The sequence below is a fragment of the Mycteria americana genome, chromosome 13 (assembly GCF_035582795.1).
Source record: "Mycteria americana isolate JAX WOST 10 ecotype Jacksonville Zoo and Gardens chromosome 13, USCA_MyAme_1.0, whole genome shotgun sequence".
Lineage (NCBI taxonomy): Eukaryota > Metazoa > Chordata > Aves > Ciconiiformes > Ciconiidae > Mycteria > Mycteria americana.
In genome coordinates, this window is record NC_134377.1 from 9,865,480 (window position 1) to 9,883,557 (window position 18,078).

Consider the following 18,078-nt stretch of genomic DNA (forward strand, 5'->3'; position numbering starts at 1 on the left):
GCGCACGCCCCGGCCCTCCTCGGAGGCCCCCTGACAGCCAGGCCCCGAGGTGCCCGCGGCGCCGCCGGCGCCTCAGCCGAGAAGACAACGGGTCCGGCCCCGGCGGCGCTCACCGCAGCGCGGCCCCCGTGCGCGGCCGAGCGCCGGGTCCTGCGGGCGGCGGCTCGGCCCTCTCCTCGCAGCGCTCGCCCGGCGGCAGTGCGTGGCGGAGGGACAGGCGCCGCGGAGACAGCCCCGGCAGGCGGCGGAGCGCGGCTGGCTACGAAGGGAGCTGCATAAGATGGCGGCGGCGGGAGCCGGGGCGGCTGCGGTGGTGGCGGAGGAGGAGGAGGAGAAGCGGCTGCCGGAGGGTGACCCCGAGTCGGGGGGCGACTCAGAGGATGAGGGTGACTCGGACTCGTCTGGTGACGGCGAAGATGAGGAGAAGGAGAATGAGGCCGAGATCCAGCGGCTGGAGGAGCAGGTGGGGCCCTCCTGGGCCGGCGGCGGCGTGGGGAGGGGGCGGTGGGGCAGCACTGCGGCCTCCCCCCGGTCTCCCCTCGGTCTCCCCTGGTGCCCGCTCCTGGCCCAGGGGAAGCGGTATTGGAGGCCGGGCCCTGCGCTGGTGGCCCGCCCGCCTTGCTGTGAGAGACGAGCCGGCCCCGGGCGCCCCGCGGGAGCGGCCTCGGGAGCGGCCCCGGGGCTGCGGGGAAGGCTCTTCCCGGAGAACCGAGGCCTCCCCTACGGGAAACCTCGGAGTGGGGCGAGACCCGGCCTTCGTGGGGTCTTCCTTTTTGTGATTGCCTGCTGGAGCGGCTGCGGCGGTGATGGAAAAAAAATCCACGGTTGCTCGTGTAGTTTGATGCTGGGACCTGTCAAGACGTGAATGTTTGGAGTCTGAAGTGGAAACTAGGTGTTTGGGGGTTTTTTGAGAGGGAAATTGGAGAGGAGAGCACTAGTGGACAGTTTGTACTCATCGAAAAAAAAATTTGCTAGCTCTCTGGGGTTTTTTTTATTGACTTTGAAGAAATTAAAACACGTTGAGCTCTGTTGAAGAAGGCTTTCTTCATTTTGCACTCCTGGGTCTGTTTCTGCAGCTGGTAGCTGCTGTAGTCCTGGTGCTGGCATTTGCACTGCTGAGCAGTAACCTTTAGAGCTTGGAGCTGTAGGCTAAGCTCTAAGCTTAACTTTAAAGCTCTGTTAAACTTGAAAGTGTTTTTTATAAGTGTCTGCTTGTGACCCGAAAGCATCTTGCAAACAATAGTGAAGTTTGGTGCCACTCTGTGCAGGAAGGCAGGTGTTGTCTTGGCTATGTGAACATATGAGGAGATTTGTACACCCCAAAACACAGTATGATGTTTTGTTTTGCTAAATGTTTTCTGGTTTTTTTTTTTTTCACGTCTGTCACTCAACAGTGCTTTTAAAAAAATAATTATTTCTTTTAAAGCTTTCCATCAATGCTTTTGACTATAACTGTCACTTGGATCTGATAAAGCTGCTGCGCCAGGAGGGAGAGTTGGTAAAGCTCAGAAGAGCTCGTCAGAAGATGAGTGAACTCTTTCCACTGACTGAAGGTACAGAGCCTCTTCTGCTCATGTTGCAGCCAATACTGCTTAAGTGTCATCCATGTAAAATACCATTGTTTCAGTGGTGAAATAATGTGCTTGTGCCAGGCTTCAACAGCATTGTTCCGGTCCAGAGAAACCTAAAAGAACAGATTTGGGACTTTTTAAACTCTTGAGTGCTGCTGGTGTTAATGGCCAGCATGGAGCTTGGCCTCTGGCAGGCGCAGGGTTGCGAGCCTGTTGCAGGTATTTGAGTTCTTGCCACTTGCAGCTGCCCTGTCCTCTGCCAGAGGCTGCTGCAGTAGAGTGGAACTGGCGTGAGGGGGTGTTTGTGTGCGCCCAGCTATTCCAGTCGCTGGTCTGTCCATCTGCTAGCTGGGAGAGTTGCTGCCAGGATGCGACCTGCTGTAGCCCAGGGACAGGTGTATGTTTGCTTGTGCTGCCTTTGCTGTAGGGCTGGTAACATACAGCTGTGGGATGGATAGCAGCACTGAAATGGCTCCAGTCACTTAGTCAGTGAATGTGACTCAGAGCCCAGAAAAACTCCTGCCAAAAGTTAAATTTCGCAGGCAAACAGCAAAAAATACAATGTTGGTGGAAGCTGCAGGTAGCCCTTGAAATGGCTGTTTCTTTTCTATTCATAACACAGAGGTAATGTAAATATTGCAGAGGCTGTTCTGCCAGTGTACTTTTACCCTTGGCAAGGCAAGGTTTCCTTCTATGCATGCGGAAACTTGCAGGCTCTAAAGCCATCTACTGTTTCCTGTAAAAGCGTAAGGAAAGGTGTACCTCTGGATGCCTCTTTGGTTACTGGTGCATACTGATCCTCTGCCCACAGTACTGATAAATTGCTGCTTGCAACTTCTACTCTCTTTAAATAGAAGTGCACTTGTTTAGTACTAATTTGAAAAGGTCAAACTTGTCTTTTAAATTAATTGTGAGTAGTTGTGGATGCTAAAATTGCTCTCTTCTCCCCCTTGGCCCTCTCCCCATTTTTAAGTCTGTTACTAAAAACTCTCATAAAAAAATTCAACAAGTGGATTTAACGTATGGTTTCTGAACATTGGTGATGTATTCTAAACTTCTTCCTTCCAGAAATTTGGCTGGACTGGTTGAAGGATGAGATAAAAATGGCTTCTGAAAGCTCTGAGCGAGAGAAGGTTTATGAGCTGTTTGAGAGAGCTGTGAAAGACTACATCTGTAAGTTGTTAATATATGCTATAAAATGTATTGTTCTGCATTCAGATTATGGCTTTCTTTTTCTAGGAAGGTTTCTTCCTTCTGTTATAATGCAGAAATTTGATCAAAAATATTAGTGTGAAGTGATCCTCAGTTTTTCTGAGGCATTGGAGTTAAAGGCTGTTCAAAGGCAACGCTTTAAGTACTATTGCAGTCTTTAAGATCTTCTCAGTGAATGTTGTAAGAAGTTTTAAATGCATATTTCACAATTCTCTAATCTCTAAAAGCGGCAGGTATTGTGCTCGCTTAGGGAATGCTTTCCCGCTTAGGGAATGTTACCCGTTATGGGTTCTTTAGCTCTTCCTTTGAGGAAAGTGAATGCTTTTAAAAGGCTCATTTCTACTCCTGTCTTCTGTGTTGATTAACACTGTCTTTACTGCCATTTCCACTATGTGACAGCTCTTTCAGAACGTAGTTACTGCCTGTGAGAGTGTTCTTGAAACCCTGCAAAGTAGGTAACCCTAGCCATGCTGTGGTACCAGGCTCTGATCATTCTCATTAAAAGTGAGGGAAGTATGTGATGTCTTGTCTTTCCATTTCTCAGGAGCTGCCTGCAGCCATAGCTTAAAACTTTTAGCTTAGAGCACTGGGTAACTGTGTGCTCTTTGGGTATTGTGGTGAGGTGCTGAAAACATGAAGCCTGAAGAAGCAGAGAGGGCTTGGTAGCATTGAGGCAAATCTCTTGCAGAAGCTATATACAAAATGTCACATTACAGCACCAGCATAGCTAGCCTTACAGGGTGTTGGCGATTTGTTCAGGAAGAAGGAATGGAGACATGAAGAACTGAGAGGGAGTATCTTCTGGATCTGTTGGATGGATTGCACTTGGAGTTTGGAAAGACTTCTTCTGGAGCCTGAGATGTGCAATTTAACATCCATTGGCTGTTAGTCTCTGCTGGGGGTCCCTGAACCTAATTTGCTCAGATATTGCTATTGGTGGGAGAGGTGCCAGGCAGCTAACGCTGTTCTAGCAAATCCTTCTCCTTCATAGTTACATTGCTTAAGCAGTTGCTGAACAGGCAAGTATAGGAGTCTGGAAAGAGAAGAAGGACCTACTTTCATGTGAGTTCTGTAGGAGTGTGACAGCTTTGTGGTCCCAGCTCTGTACATGTGCTCAAGAAAAGTCAAGTTGCTGTTAGGGGGGATCTTAATGCATCTCTGATGTAGCTTGTGTACCAGAGGTGGCATACAGGAGTCAAATCTGTGTCAGTAACAACCACAAGAGTGACTTCTTTCAGAAGACAATTGTAGCAGCTGGTACTGAATCAAGAGTGTAGAATAAAATATTTTAATTTTTCTTTACTACACCGGATGGTAGAGAAAACTGTCATGTGTTGGTCTATTTGTGGGTGTTTGGGAAGCAGAGAGATGCCTTTTTTATTTTTGAGGGGATTAGGTCATCTGTTTCTTATAACTTTGTTTAGGTCCTGAAATTTGGTTGGAATATGCCCAGTATTCAATTGGTGGCATTGGTCAGGAAGGAGGAATTGAGAAAGTTCGCTCAATATTTGAGAGAGCATTAACTGCAGTTGGACTGCATGTGACAAAAGGAACAGCTTTATGGGAAGCGTACCGCGAGTTTGAGAATGCCATACTGGAAACAGCACAGGTAAGGCCAGTCTCCTGGGCTCTTGTAAGAAACAAGTTGTGTAGTTTCTGAAGTCATCTTGTGCTGCCCCCTCATCAGTCTCTTCTGAGAAAAGAGACTCTAATGTCACACAGTTGTTTGTTTTCAGCTGTAGAAACTGACCCTTTGGTCTGGGAAAAACATTCTGGGTATTTAGTTGATATAGTAATGGATTTGTGTTTAAATAAGATCATAGTGTCTCATATCCAGAAGCAAAATTTCACTCTGCTTCTTTAGCTTGAACTGACAAGAATAGCTTTAAATTGAGTGGCTTCACTATGAAACAACGTTCTTGCCAGCGAATATTTTTGCACACAGTCAATCATGTTTGTATTTCTAGATTGTTTTCTACTTCAGCTTTTGGCTCATTCATTATTTCACCCTTTTTGTGACTTTTGGATGATATATATTATCCCTGGAACATATTGTTTGACATCTGCAAAAGGTACCTTTACAAGATGGCCAGAATGTGAATATTTCTTTTTTTTTTGTCATTAACTACATAAGATATGGAAGTTAAAAGATGTCCCTGTCCGTGGGGCGGGGGGGGGGGGGGCAGGGAGGTTGGAACTGGATGATCTTTAAATGTCCCTTCTAACCCAAACCGTTCTATGAAATGCTCTAACAAAGGAGTAATGGGAGAACACCCTTTCATTCTCAAACAGAAAGAAAGCTGGAAGATTTAAATCATCTGTGCGCACACCAGGGATTTATTGAAAAAGTATTTGGCAGCCCAGTGGGTTTGTGAAACGGCATGATCGCATGCGGCTTACTTTTTTCCAGGTTATCATTTCCCTGTGCATGTGTCAGCTTTCAGTGAGGAGTGCTTTTCACATTCATCCAGCTTCTGAGTCTAGCAATTTCCAAGTTCTAGCTTTCACAGCAGTGACCTGAAATGCAAGTTGGCTGTGTCTGTTCTTCAAGGATCATGTAGTCATTTGGAGCCCAGACCCCCAACCCATGAACAATACCCCATCATGTTCATCAGCTCAGGCTTGAGGGAACTGATTAAATTTCAATCCTTTTGTTTGTAGCCAGCTCCTGGCAGCTTTCCATCGCCTGAGCAGCAGCAGATGCTCTGCAGCCAGCTTGAGAAGATCCACACGCTGTTCAGGCGCCAGCTGGGGATCCCGCTGTTAGGTAAGAGCCGGTGCACTTAGAGAGATGGCATGGATAAGCCGTGTTACAGGGATCCAGGCATTAGTCGTGATTATTCTTTTGGTAGAGCCACACAAACTGCAGCTGTCATCTTTGTGAATTCTTTAATCAATGACATTTGCCTGTCTTTAGGGCCTCTTGAATGATGCACAGATCCCTTTTGTTCAAAAATATTCTTACTCATTGAAACTTGTTTTATCTGTTTCTTCAGAACATAATTTGAGGCTATTTAAAGTATAAGTGATGAGTACAAAACATGACCGTTAGGAACTGGGAATTCAGCTGTGATGATCACTACGTAAGAACCTTGGTTGGTAGGGAATAGTACATGCTGACAGCTGGAATGTTAGAATTCTGCCATATCTGCTTCATTCTTTAAACTCCCGGAGTCCCTTTTCTTGTGGCTTTGCTTGTAGGAGAAAGTTAAGCACAGTTCTTTGACTTCTTCATTTGCATATTGAAAGAATTTGGGTTGGTCACTTTTCTTTAAAGCCTTGGGAAAATCTTGCCACTTTGGTTTTCTAAGTCAAAATCAGTAGCTTTAATGTAACTTGTCCTGAGTTTGTGTTGTAGCGTGCTGTATAAGATGAAGTGTCTGAACCCTATAAACATGCAGTAGTGTGACAGTTAAGATACAAAAGTGTAAACAGAAATACAAATGTGTTAGAATCAAATGTAAGTTGAATGTTGATTATTTAGCTCACTAAGTTATTGATGGGGTTTCATGTCTGTTTTAATAGATATGGAGGCTTCATATGCTGAATATGAGGAATGGTCAGAAGATCCGATACCAGAAACAATAGTAAAGAATTACAAAAAAGCTCTCCAGCAATTGGAGAAGTGTAAACCATATGAAGAGGCACTGGTAATGCTATTACTTATACCTTGCTTTATTAAGAGTTAATTGCTTTAGGGTGATTTTTTTCCCCCCAAATTTTATTATTTGTCTAGTCACAGAGATAAAGCAGCTGTGTATTGGTTAGGTGACTTAGCTGTGAGCAATGTGAGACAAGAAGCCTCACAACTGGGTATACTGGAAACTATTGAAACTATTGACTGCGTCAGGCCACCATAAGGTGCACATGAGTACTCTGGCTGTTTGTTCCAGCATTGACGAGCATGCTGGACTAAGAGGAATAAAAAGTAGGGATCTGAATGGCTTCAGAACCAGGGTGGTATTTGGAGATATGTGAAAATCAAAAGCTGTTGATATTTAGAGGCCAAGCTCTTCTGTGAAATTTTGCATGAGACCTACTCTGAGTAACAGTTGAACTGTTTGAATCATGCTTTGTTCAGAAGATTTTAATTTTTTTTGTATCTCTGTTTTATAGCTGGGTGCTGAAACACCAAAGCTAGCAGAATATCAAGCTTACATTGATTTTGAAATGAAAGGAGGTGATCCAGCTCGCATTCAGTTGATCTATGAGAGGGCTTTGGCTGAGAACTGCCTTGTGCCAGATCTTTGGGCACGCTACAATCAGTATTTGGTAAGGAAAAAAAACTAGATGTTTGTGGGTTTATTTTCCTGGTTTTTTTAATCTTAGTGGCTGATAAATGAACGACCAGTAAGGTCTACCTCAGTCCTGTCCCTTAGTCTTTAAATTCTTCAGAAACTTATTTTCACCTCACCTTTGGCTTCTTCCTGTTTTCAGGGATGTGTTTATTGATCAAGTGAGCATTTGCTCACTTTTTCCTCCAGTTGTGTGTTTTCTCTGCAGAATTAAACTGGGTGTGGGCATCGAGGCTTGCGCTATCTGGCAAAGAGTTGACTAGGTGTAACCAGCTGTACTGTAAGCCCTGGCGTTGTCTCTGGTAGCTAGTCATCCAGAGGCATTGCTTCTGATAATGTCCCTCCTTTTCTTCTAGCTTTTGTAGGCAAAGCAGTTCAGTGCTGTCTGAATCACTGAAGCCTGTCCTTCAGGAGACACAGATAAATTAATGACAGTGCTTGTTTGACGGCTGCCAGTGCTTTCCTGAATATTTTACAGTGGGGAACAAAGAACCATTTACCAACAAGCCAAAGCAAACCCAGATGTTTAGTCTATGTTTACATGTGGGCTAGTTAGTGCACTTTGAAAATCGTATTGAACTTGAGAGGCAGGGTTTTCATGTGGACAGAAAGTCGGTCTATTAAGAGATCAGTGTAACTCGCTATAGGAGGCTTATCTGGGCTGAGTTGCTCTGTCATGTCTTTATCTTACCAGCTTGAGACAGCAGGTTGCGGGTGGAACAGCGCCTGCCTCCCTTGAGTAGGCTGTGTGTGCACCCTCTTTCATGTATCCTTTCCTCCCCTCTTCTAAACATACTAAGAACAGTTGGGAATTTACTTGGTGCCTTTATTATATTTATCTCATTGGCAGCAAATACCTAACTGGCTTGGTTAGAAGCAGACAGTTAGGTATTGCAGACTGAATATGGCATGGAGTTCTTGTTTGTGTTGCTCCTGAGCATATCCTTTCTGTTTTGAAGGCGTTCACTGGGTTTTTAGGACTACAGAATTTAAAATACCCATCTCTTTTTAGCTTTTCAAATATAAAATGGAAGTACTGTTTTAAGCTGTTGGCTCTTTATAAGCTGGTATGTCTTAGATGGGCTCTCTGCATAATAGGAGCTGAAAACTTTGTTGTATGATTATTTCAGGACCGGCAGCTGAAAGTGAAAGAGTTGGTCTTGTCCGCTCATGACCGTGCTGTTAGGAACTGTCCCTGGACGGTTGGGCTATGGATTCGATACCTTTTGGCGATGGAGAGGCATAGAGTTGATCACAGCATTATTTCTGGTAAAGAAAGACCATCTCAGCAAAGACTTCTTTACACTACAGAACTGCCCTCTGCACTCTGAATAATGTCTGACAAGTGGTGACCTGTAGGACTCTGTGGGATTTGGTTTGATCCTGCTGCAACAGTCTGAAAGCTGAGGAAGTGCACAGTAGTGTGCTTCTAGGGCAAAGCTGCTTTTGTTGAACAGCTTCAATTCTGAGCGAGCAATTTACTTCAACTTTGTATGAAGATTACTGAATTAAACTGGCTTTTACGTTCGCTTCCTAAACCAGTTAGGATATGTAGGATTTCTTGCATTTTCCTGTCTTCCTAGAAATGTGAGGTGTATATACTACTTTGTGCTATGCACTGTAGCTTGCTAATTTTGTCAATATTTGAAAATTAAGTATGTTTGTGTGGGTGTTTTTTCCCCATTTCTTTCAGAAATGTTTGAAAAAGCTCTGAATGCAGGTTTTATTCAGGCAACGGACTACGTAGAAATCTGGCAGGCATATCTTGATTACCTGAGAAGAAGGGTGGATTTTACACAAGGTAGATATGATGTATGTGTGAATAGATATTTGCCACTGTTTCGGAGAGGTACATAGAAAACAGTTTATTACTTTTTAAAAAAATTTAACAGTAGTTTCATATCTTTCACAAAAATTACTCTCTGGCCAGTTAGTGTCTATAAGATATATTAACTTACTTGGTTTAAAGCAGCTCCTTGCTGACAGAATAGATTGTGCTGTTGCAAAAATGCCCTGCCTTATATTTTATATACTTGATGGGGTTTTTTGTTATGCATGTAGTGAATTTTACTGAAGTAATAAACTTTGGCTTCCCCCCCATAAAATCATTGTGAGTGTTAAATGAGGTTTTGGTGGATGGGAGATGGAAATTAAATTATTATTTTAAGGTCATTCTTTCTTTTTTTCTAAAGACTCGAGTAAAGAATTAGAAGAGCTGCGGTCTGCATTTGCACGTGCTGTGGAGTATTTGAAACAAGAAGTAGAAGAGCGTAAGTTAAATCATCCAATATATTGTTTTCTCTTGTTCAAAATAATTTTTATAAGACTAGCTCTCCACACGGTATTTAACTTGTCTTCAAGTGTCTGGAACATTTTAAGAAAGTGACAGATAAACATTTAATCTACAATGTAGAACTTGTTTAATAAACACCTTATTTCCAAGAGCCATTCACAAACAGTACTTATTTTTATTCCTAGGATTCAGTGAAAGTGGAGATCCATCCTGCACCATTATGCAGAACTGGGCAAGAGTTGAGGTGGTGTTTCTATCTGCTGTATTTAAATTGCTAGACTAGAGGAGACTGATCATTTTAACATTCCAACCACAGAATGCAATCCTCTTGTACTTTGTCATTTTGTCTGGGTAACTTCAATGAGTAAATCTTTCTTCTTCCACTCCTGTGTCTGGGCTGGTCAAGCACATAGTGTAGCTTCAGGCTTGAAGCACGACATCCCAGGAAAGAAACAGTATTCTCTTTGAGAAAGTTGTCAGGACTGTTAGCATGTTTATACTGCTGTGACTGCAGTATGGTACAGAGATTTGTGAGTAACCTGGTTAGCAGGCTAGCTGCAGTGGCTTGGAATTGAACACTAAGTCTGTAAACTGCCTTGAATCCTGCCTATTTTAGTGCTGCCTACACGAACTAGTTTCAAACTAGTACAGGTATCAAGGTACTGGGGCAGTCACTGCCTGCAAGTGGATGTTTTATTTTCCCTCCTTTGCCACAGGCTCATACGAGTCGGGATAAGTCATGTTACTTTTGTGCTATAATTTCTCTGGGCATAATGCATTGGATGGCTTGCCAAAGTCTTGGGCATTGTAATCCTCCTCAACAGTGTGGGTCTGAATCTGAATTAATTACTTTCACTCTGTCCACTTATAGTGGAGGGAGAAAGTAGGTACATCCAGGTGTGATTCAGCAGATGCTAAAGCAGTTCTAATAAGTCAGCTGTCTAACATACTCATGTACCTCTACAGTTAGATCAGGTGAATCCCGCTTGGGTGTCTTAATCCGTTTCCCCTCTTCCCCTTCTCCCTTTCTGAAGCACTTCTCCCTGCTCTATTTCCTAAGCGCTTCTCTTGAACGCAAAACCTGTTCTCAGTCCAAGTGCTCTATTGGGTACGTTCATGAATAATGACAAAAGGAAAAATTCAGAAGCAACTATCTAATATTTTTTATAATGACCAAAATAAAAATGTATGTGGGAGCCAGAAACCAAGTTTGATGTAAGGGGTGGGCAGGGAAGCATTATTCAGTAGTAGGATTGCATTAGGTGTTCGCTTTGATTGATCTAAGGAGCAGATGTATCTTCCTGGGTCTGTGTGCATCATCTGTGGTGGTTTCTTGTTTTGAGGGGTGGGGGACAGGCAGGGGGGTAATGGTGTTGAACAAATAATCCTAAATTATATTGGGTACTTTGGATGCTCTGTTTCAGGCCCGCTTATGTAACAACATGCAGAAAGCCAGAGAGCTCTGGGACAACATTATGACTAAAGGAAATGCCAAATATGCTAACATGTGGCTGGAGTATTATAACCTAGAAAGGTAAGAGCTTGGCTGGTTGGAAGAGTCAATTAACTTTTTAGTTCCCTCATCTATGCGAGACAAGACTTAGATGCTTAGCATGTGTATACGTCATATGGGTTTGTAATACGCTTTTGAGGTTCTTACAGCAGCTCTGCAGTATATTTCACAAGTATTGCAGCAACAATCTGTAGTGCGAGTTCGCTGGGGAAGGAAGGAAAACATTTGTGTAGTTAACTGTCCTGTCTTGTAATCTTGATGTGGAGGATTGGCTCCTTACTGCCATGGTTTCCCTACTGCAGAGCTCATGGTGATACTCAGCACTGCAGGAAGGCCTTACATCGAGCTGTGCAGTGCACGAGTGACTATCCAGAGCATGTCTGTGAGGTGCTGCTCACGCTGGAGAGAATAGAAGGTAACTAACTGCACGTCCTCTCCCTTTACCCAGTCTAGTTAGCGTACAATAATACAGAGTGAATTTTGATCTAGTGTTTTGTGTTTTGGTGAAAGCTTATTTTCTTTTCACTACTGTAGTATACATAAGCAGCTCTCTTCTTTTTTTCTTCTTTTCTGGCCTTCTTTTCTGACATTACTGGGGTTTTTTTCCATGCCTTTTGGAGTGCTGTATTATAAATGAGAGGTTTTGGCTTTGCTGGGTTTTTGTTTTCTTTTTCTTTGAAGGCTACTCGCTGTATTTAGAATTTTCATGTGTAATGGTTAATATTAAGAGCAAGTTCCATGAACTCATTGACTCTTATTTTTTCAGAATTGTATCTTCAAATTATGGGAAAGTTAAATCCAAGGCTTTTTTTATCCTTTAGGAACATTGGAAGACTGGGATGCAGCTGTTCAAAAAACAGAAAACAGATTAGCTCGAGTTAATGAACAAAGAGCAAAGGTCAGAACTTTCTGTGAACTACCTAAGCAGTTTATAGGAAATACCTATATTAAGGTCATGCTTGTCTGAATGTCAGATTTCTAATGTTCCCATAGATAAGCCTGAATTGTCTTAAAGCCTCAGAACTATTGATTTTTAGTTTAAAACTATGGTTGATGTATTTTGATGCTTTTTATCTTTCACCTTTTGACCCTTGGATAGATACAAGAGTAACATGCACTCCAGGAAAGCTGTAAGAGCAAACAATTGAGATGTGCTTTAAATGATGATTCCATTAGCGTTGCGTTTCATGGAGCTTAGGGCAAAACCCTTCTGGTTCAGCACTCTAGAAAACAGTGTGTAAGAATGCTCTGCAATCTGCAGTCACTAGAAAAAAAAAAATCTTCCATATTTGTAGGCTGCTGAGAAAGAAGCTGCTCTGGCAAAGCAAGAGGAGGAGAAAGCTGAACAACGAAAGCAGGCTCGGGCAGAAAAGAAAGCTTCCAAAAAGGCTAAAAAAACCAGGATTGGAGACAAGCGCAAAGCAGATGATGATGATGAGGGTGAATGGGGACAAGAAGAAGAAGGTAAAAAACAAGCATACAAAAAAACCCCAACACTAAAACTTCAGACCTCTGGCAACAGGGTTATCGGTTGCTTCCCTTCAGTTAGAGGCAGATGAGGAAGTGCCATCGCTGGTGTCTTCAGAGCTGCTGTCTCTTCAGGGTCTCTTTCTCCTAGGAGATCTTTGTGGTAGTGAAATGAAAGCAAGACTAGATGGTTTTTGATCAACAGAAGTATATGTTTATAAGAACTTCTATAGGGTATTTTTATTTTAGGTTTTTCTTATTTCAGAGAAATAGTGATTATTTATTTTTTTTTTTAAACAAAGAAGAAAATAAAGTAATTTTCCTGACTCATCAAATGACACTAAGGCATATGTCTAAGTTGTGTTACTCAGTATTGCAACAGTCTCTTGGAAGGTGGTAACAGAAGATACCACCTTTTTTTAATAGATCACTGCCCCTGGGAGTTTTGGGAGCTTTTACACTTTTGTGTTTCTTACTTAAAAAAAAAAAAAAAAAAAAAAAAATCCCATTTGACAAAGAGAAAGAACGTGAATCAGTAGTTGTAACTGACAGAAAAAGGGAAAAAATATCCCTGTTGCTTTTGTCTAAATACTTGCTGTCTTGGTCAAATAATGTGTTGTTACTCATTCTTAAAAACCTGAGGGAGACTTTTATTTTGTGTCTCAAGACCTGTCATTGTATTTGTGGTTTCACATGCCATTTCCAAACTCCATAGTGGTAAAGGGGGACAGCTTAATTTCAATGGTGAATGAAATGGTGTAATTTTTTCTAGTAAAGCTTTTGATTTCATTAATCAGCAGAGCAGCCCAGCAAGAGACACAAGGGAGATGGTGATGGCGTACTTCTTGAAGAAGACATGGAGGTAGAAACTGGGCTGTTTGGAAGAAGTGGACCTGAAAAGCCAGATCGCCCAGCAAACCAAAAGGAAAAGGCATCTACCAGTCGAAAAGACATCCCCAAAGTTTTACATGACAGCAGTAAAGATAATATCACCGTCTTTGTCAGCAACCTGTCCTACAACATGGCAGATCCTGAAGTGAAACTGAAAGAGCTCTTTGAGAGCTGTGGGGAAGTAGCAGAAATCCGTCCAGTATTCAGCAACAAAGGGACTTTCCGGGGCTACTGCTACGTAGAATTCAAGGAAGAAAAATCTGCTCTCCAAGCTCTTGGCTTGGATCGTAAAGTTGTGGAGGGAAGACCAATGTTTGTTTCTCCATGTGTTGACAAGAACAAGAATCCAGACTTTAAGGTAAACTTTTATTCTTTCAAGTAATAGGTCGAACAGTGGGACTGCATAGGAAAGCTAGCAGAATATGTTGCTTCCAGAGGGCTTGCGTCTGATTCGTGTTGTGCTAGTTAGGAATGGTAATGTTATATCTTAGCAGTAAAACTGTTTTCTGGGAGTTCTTGCATCTTCTGTTACTTTGCCATAAACCAGGATTGACATTAGCAGATTTCTGCAAATCTTGAGTAAGCTAATCTGAGCAGCTTGTTAGTGGTGAGAGGTACCCAGATTCCTACTTGAGCATCTCAATCTTTAAAGTACTTTTTTGGATGAGTCATAGAGCTGTGGGCATTTATCACACAACCTGCTGGTTCTTGTTAATGGTCTGTAGTAGATATCAGCTGTATAGTCAGTGGTTTTCTGCACTACGGAGTTATTGTACAGAAAAACTTAATGGTTCAGATTGAGCAAGGAGACATTATCAATGGCTCTTCTCATCATGAAGGAGACATGGGTGTTTAGAAGCGTCTCAGTTCTTAGAATTACTTGCAAATTCTTAGTGTATGCCTGTATGTTTATATGCAAATATCTTTCAAGGTACTACTCATGACTTGAAAGTATTTTTGTATCACACAAATATGAAGTACTCTAAGCTTTTGGAGGTGTAATAGATTTAAATCCTTGGCGTCTCTGACTGGTTTGGTATCTAACAGCCTTTTCATTTCTTCAGGTGTTCAGGTATAGCACTACACTGGAGAAACATAAATTGTTTATATCTGGCTTGCCATTTTCTTGCACTAAGGAAGAGCTGGAAGATGTGTGTAAAGCACATGGGAATGTGAAAGACATTCGGCTGGTCACCAACCGAGCTGGAAAACCCAAGGTAGGCATCCTTAATTCACTCTTAAGTTTAAGAAATCCTTGAAAAGAAGCTCTTCGTGAGGTTTGGATACAAAAAGTAAGCTTTGTCTTTTAAAAGTTGCCAACCTAGCTTTGCATTAAAACTTGTAGAAATGCTTGGATTTATACAGCCCTGTGTGCCTCTGTGCCAACAAATAAGAAGTAGGAAGGGAAGAGGAATTTTTCCAAAATACTACTTAAATTGCCCAAGAAGAATGTGTGATATAAATGGGATGGAGGGGAAGATGTTTACAGTACTTTCAGTATAGTAAAAATAGGCATTAGCGAGTCTGCAAAGAATATTTGTTTTTATAGTAACTGACTACATAGGGTTCACCTCGTATAACCGATTCCCCTACTCCCTTTCTTATAGTTTCTTGAGGCTATTGTTCATAACACCTGCTGCAATAATAGATTTGCCAGTGAGAAATGAGCCACCTCTCTCTGACAGGGCTCATTATTTCCATCCTGGAATAAATGACTCCTTGTTAAATAAGAGACTCTAAACTAGTTGCTGCTCTGCCAAAATTCTACCTGACACCTCGGCCATGTCGGCATGTTGGGCGCTTCTAACAGGTGCCATCCTGGTGATGATGTGCATGTATTTTTAAAATGTGTTTTCTAGCTCTTGGCAATATCTCAAGTACAGTTCCTGTTGCGTGCATACCTTGTAACGAGCGCTCTCCATGTGTACCCCAAGTCTTGCAAGCCATGTTCGCAGCTTAGTTTGAGCTGGGATTCTGTCTAAACCACAAATAAATGTACTTTGAATGTTATGTAAAATCTGATGTGTTTCCTGTGAAACTGGATAATCCAAAAATACAGCTTAAGGGTTTGAATGTCATTTGGAAGCATAACAATAATAGAACTGGGAGGTGATGGCCTCTCGACTCCTGTACTTTGCCTGCTGTAGCAGATGCCGGGGGGGTGCCCTTTTGTCCATTTGCTGGAAACAAGACCCCATTACTGAAGGTGCACCAGCAGCAGTTAGCAGCTGATTACCAGTGCGGTTAGCAGCTGTTACTTCATGAAGTCAATGCGGATACATTTCCTGCAAAGAACACTTTTGTCACCAGTCCCTTGTTCTCAGGGCAGCAACGCCAGTCTCTTTAGAGACGGTGCCTGTCTGTTCTGTTGGAGCTGCTTAAGATGGGTTTTACTGCTCTCGAAACCAAGGTGGCCACAATGGCCATATGTTAGCAGACTTGATTCCTTAGGTACAAGTTGTAGCTTAGTGAAGGATCACAGGAGAGTTTGTGTGGATCTTTCTGTTCTAGCTCCATAGATTGATTTATCTTCTCTTCCACTGTGAATCCAAATCTGTCCAATACCAGATTCAGCCTGGATATATGTATAGAAGTGAAGGCTTGCCACTGATGCAGCAATGCAGTACTTCATTATATTTACTTTACTGGGATCTTGGTTTTCTTTTTTTTTTTTTTTAATACCTCTTCCACAAATCAGGGCATCATGAATTAGAGTTAAGAAATGCAGGTTGTAGATTTGTGTAGATAAGAATTTTTTTAGCTAAAGAATACTGGGATTCTTAGCCATGTTTAGGTCTGCTTTCTGCACAGTTTTCTTACCAGTTGGCCACATCATTAGCAAAAGCTGTCATGCAGAGAAAGAAGCACTAAAACTAATGTGGGTTACCTCTTTTCCTTATTTAGGGTCTGGCCTATGTGGAATATGAAAATGAAGCTCAGGCCTCGCAGGCTGTGCTGAAAATGGATGGCCTGACAGTTAAGGAACATGTCATCAAGGTGGCGATCAGTAACCCACCTCTCCGAAAGCTGCCAGACAAGCCTGAGGCAGGCAGAGCCTCGCAATTTGCAGTACCACGACAGGTTTATGGAGCGTAAGTATTAGTAAGGGAGACTGCTTGGCAATGCTTAAAAAGAAAACACTGGGTTTCTTTATATGCTACAATGTAGGAATCTTCTCTAGAATATGAGAACATTTAAAAGGTGCTGAACCATAAAAATTTGGGTTGCTAGATTGATGACGAAAAGCAGATTTTTCTTCTTTACATTACCAATAGAAACAGGTCTGTAGTGACAGAGTATCGGGTGTTAGACATCCCGTTGGATCTGATGTTAGCACCTGAGCACTAATAAATTCCACATCCTCTCGTTCTGGAGAACCAGCTGTTGTTGACAGTGAGCATTAAGGTTGCTCTTTCATCTTTTAGAGTGCTCCTGCTGCTTAGCATTGCATTGGTGGTGTATTGTACGTGCCCTGTAGATAAACACAGAGCTTCGGTTTCTGGGGACTGTTGGGCACTTGTTTTCTGCCAGGACTTAGGTATACTGTTTCAAAGGGCACCCATTGAAAGCTTTGCACTACTTATTACTGAAACAAATGACAGGAATAATATTTAAATGAGTGTTCCTCACAGTGAACAAAGTCCTTTTTGTTTCCCCAAGCTAAAACAGTACGTCCAAAGAGCACTGGGATATTTTTAACATCACTTTCTGTTCTCCAGGCGAGGGAAGGGAAGGACACAGCTTTCAATGATGCCTCGTGCGTTACAGCGCCAGAGTAATCCTGTGGCTAAGGCTGAGAATGGGATGGTCCAGAACTCACCAGCAACTTCATCCGAACCCCCTGAGGAGCCTAAAAAGATGTCCAATGCTGATTTTGCCAAGATGCTACTGAAAAAGTGAGCAAAAAGTCTGCAATCAGCGTGTCTGGTAAAATGTGAAATGCCTTTATGGAAGCCATGTTGTGTCCTTATGCTAGCAAGGAGAGAACGCCAGTCACAATCGTGTGTAAATACTGTTCTGGACTACTGCATTCATCGAGATCAGTGTAGGATGGTACAAATCCATTTTTTCCTCTAAGAGCAAAGAGTTATACTATGTTCTGGTAAAATGGCGTTATACGATTCCTCATATTGAGGGTAACGAGGGGGGAAATATTTCCTGTACGGGTTGGATGCCACATCAAGTTTTATGAATACTTTACAAATATTTCTCTTTCATTAACGAATGAGATGCAATGTGAAAGCCTAGTGATAACCTTGTCTAGCTCCACTGGTCAGTTCAGATTGTGATTGCAGTCATTCTCTCTGACAACAAACCCATTTTACACCCAAACACACACACACAGGGACATTCATCTCCTTCCATTAAGAGTTAAATGGCAGATGCTAGTAACTTCACCACAATGGCCTATTTTAGTATTGGGAGAGTTTCTATACATACGTGTGTATATGTATATACACAAATATACATATATATGTATTCAGTTAATGTTCTGCTCAAGTTGACTGGTTTTTTATATTGTGTATTTGTAAAAGACATTCAAATTATTATTTTTAAGTGTCATGAGATAATACTTAGACCTGGTAATTTTTGTTTCCCATAAAAGCTGTACATGCTGTGCTGAGGACCATTTTTTTTTTTTTGGTTGTTTTTGCTAGCTAGCACATACGTCTTTAGCAGGTGGTTTCTGTATGGTTTTGTACAAATGTGAAGTGCAAGCTGACATTTCTTGGTTTATTAAACTCAAGTTCTCAAAGGTTTTCTATAAATACTGTTGCTTTTGTTTAAATGTGGGTGTTGGAATTGCACTTACCCTATGGCAGCTGCGTAATACGG

The 18,078-nt window shown here is 42.2% G+C and overlaps 1 protein-coding gene across 2 annotated transcripts; it reads left to right on the forward strand.

Annotated features, from left to right (window-relative positions):
• The first annotated feature begins 142 nt into the window (after window positions 1–142).
• On the forward strand, window positions 143–18,000 carry SART3 (spliceosome associated factor 3, U4/U6 recycling protein). Of its 2 annotated transcripts, none has more exons than XM_075516379.1 (19): window positions 143–463; window positions 1,427–1,553; window positions 2,640–2,744; window positions 4,208–4,392; window positions 5,445–5,550; window positions 6,309–6,433; window positions 6,900–7,055; window positions 8,209–8,347; window positions 8,772–8,879; window positions 9,271–9,348; window positions 9,557–9,615; window positions 10,796–10,905; window positions 11,187–11,299; window positions 11,706–11,782; window positions 12,180–12,348; window positions 13,149–13,600; window positions 14,307–14,459; window positions 16,147–16,334; window positions 16,962–18,000. In XM_075516379.1, the coding sequence occupies exons 1-19, from the start codon at window positions 281–283 to the stop codon at window positions 17,140–17,142; spliced, it is 2,814 nt and encodes a 937-aa protein (XP_075372494.1). In that variant the 5' UTR covers window positions 143–280; the 3' UTR covers window positions 17,143–18,000. The 2 variants fall into 2 exon arrangements, with proteins under 2 accessions (XP_075372494.1, XP_075372495.1); XM_075516380.1 differs by having other exon boundaries at window positions 13,152–13,600.
• Window positions 18,001–18,078: the final 78 nt, after the last annotated feature.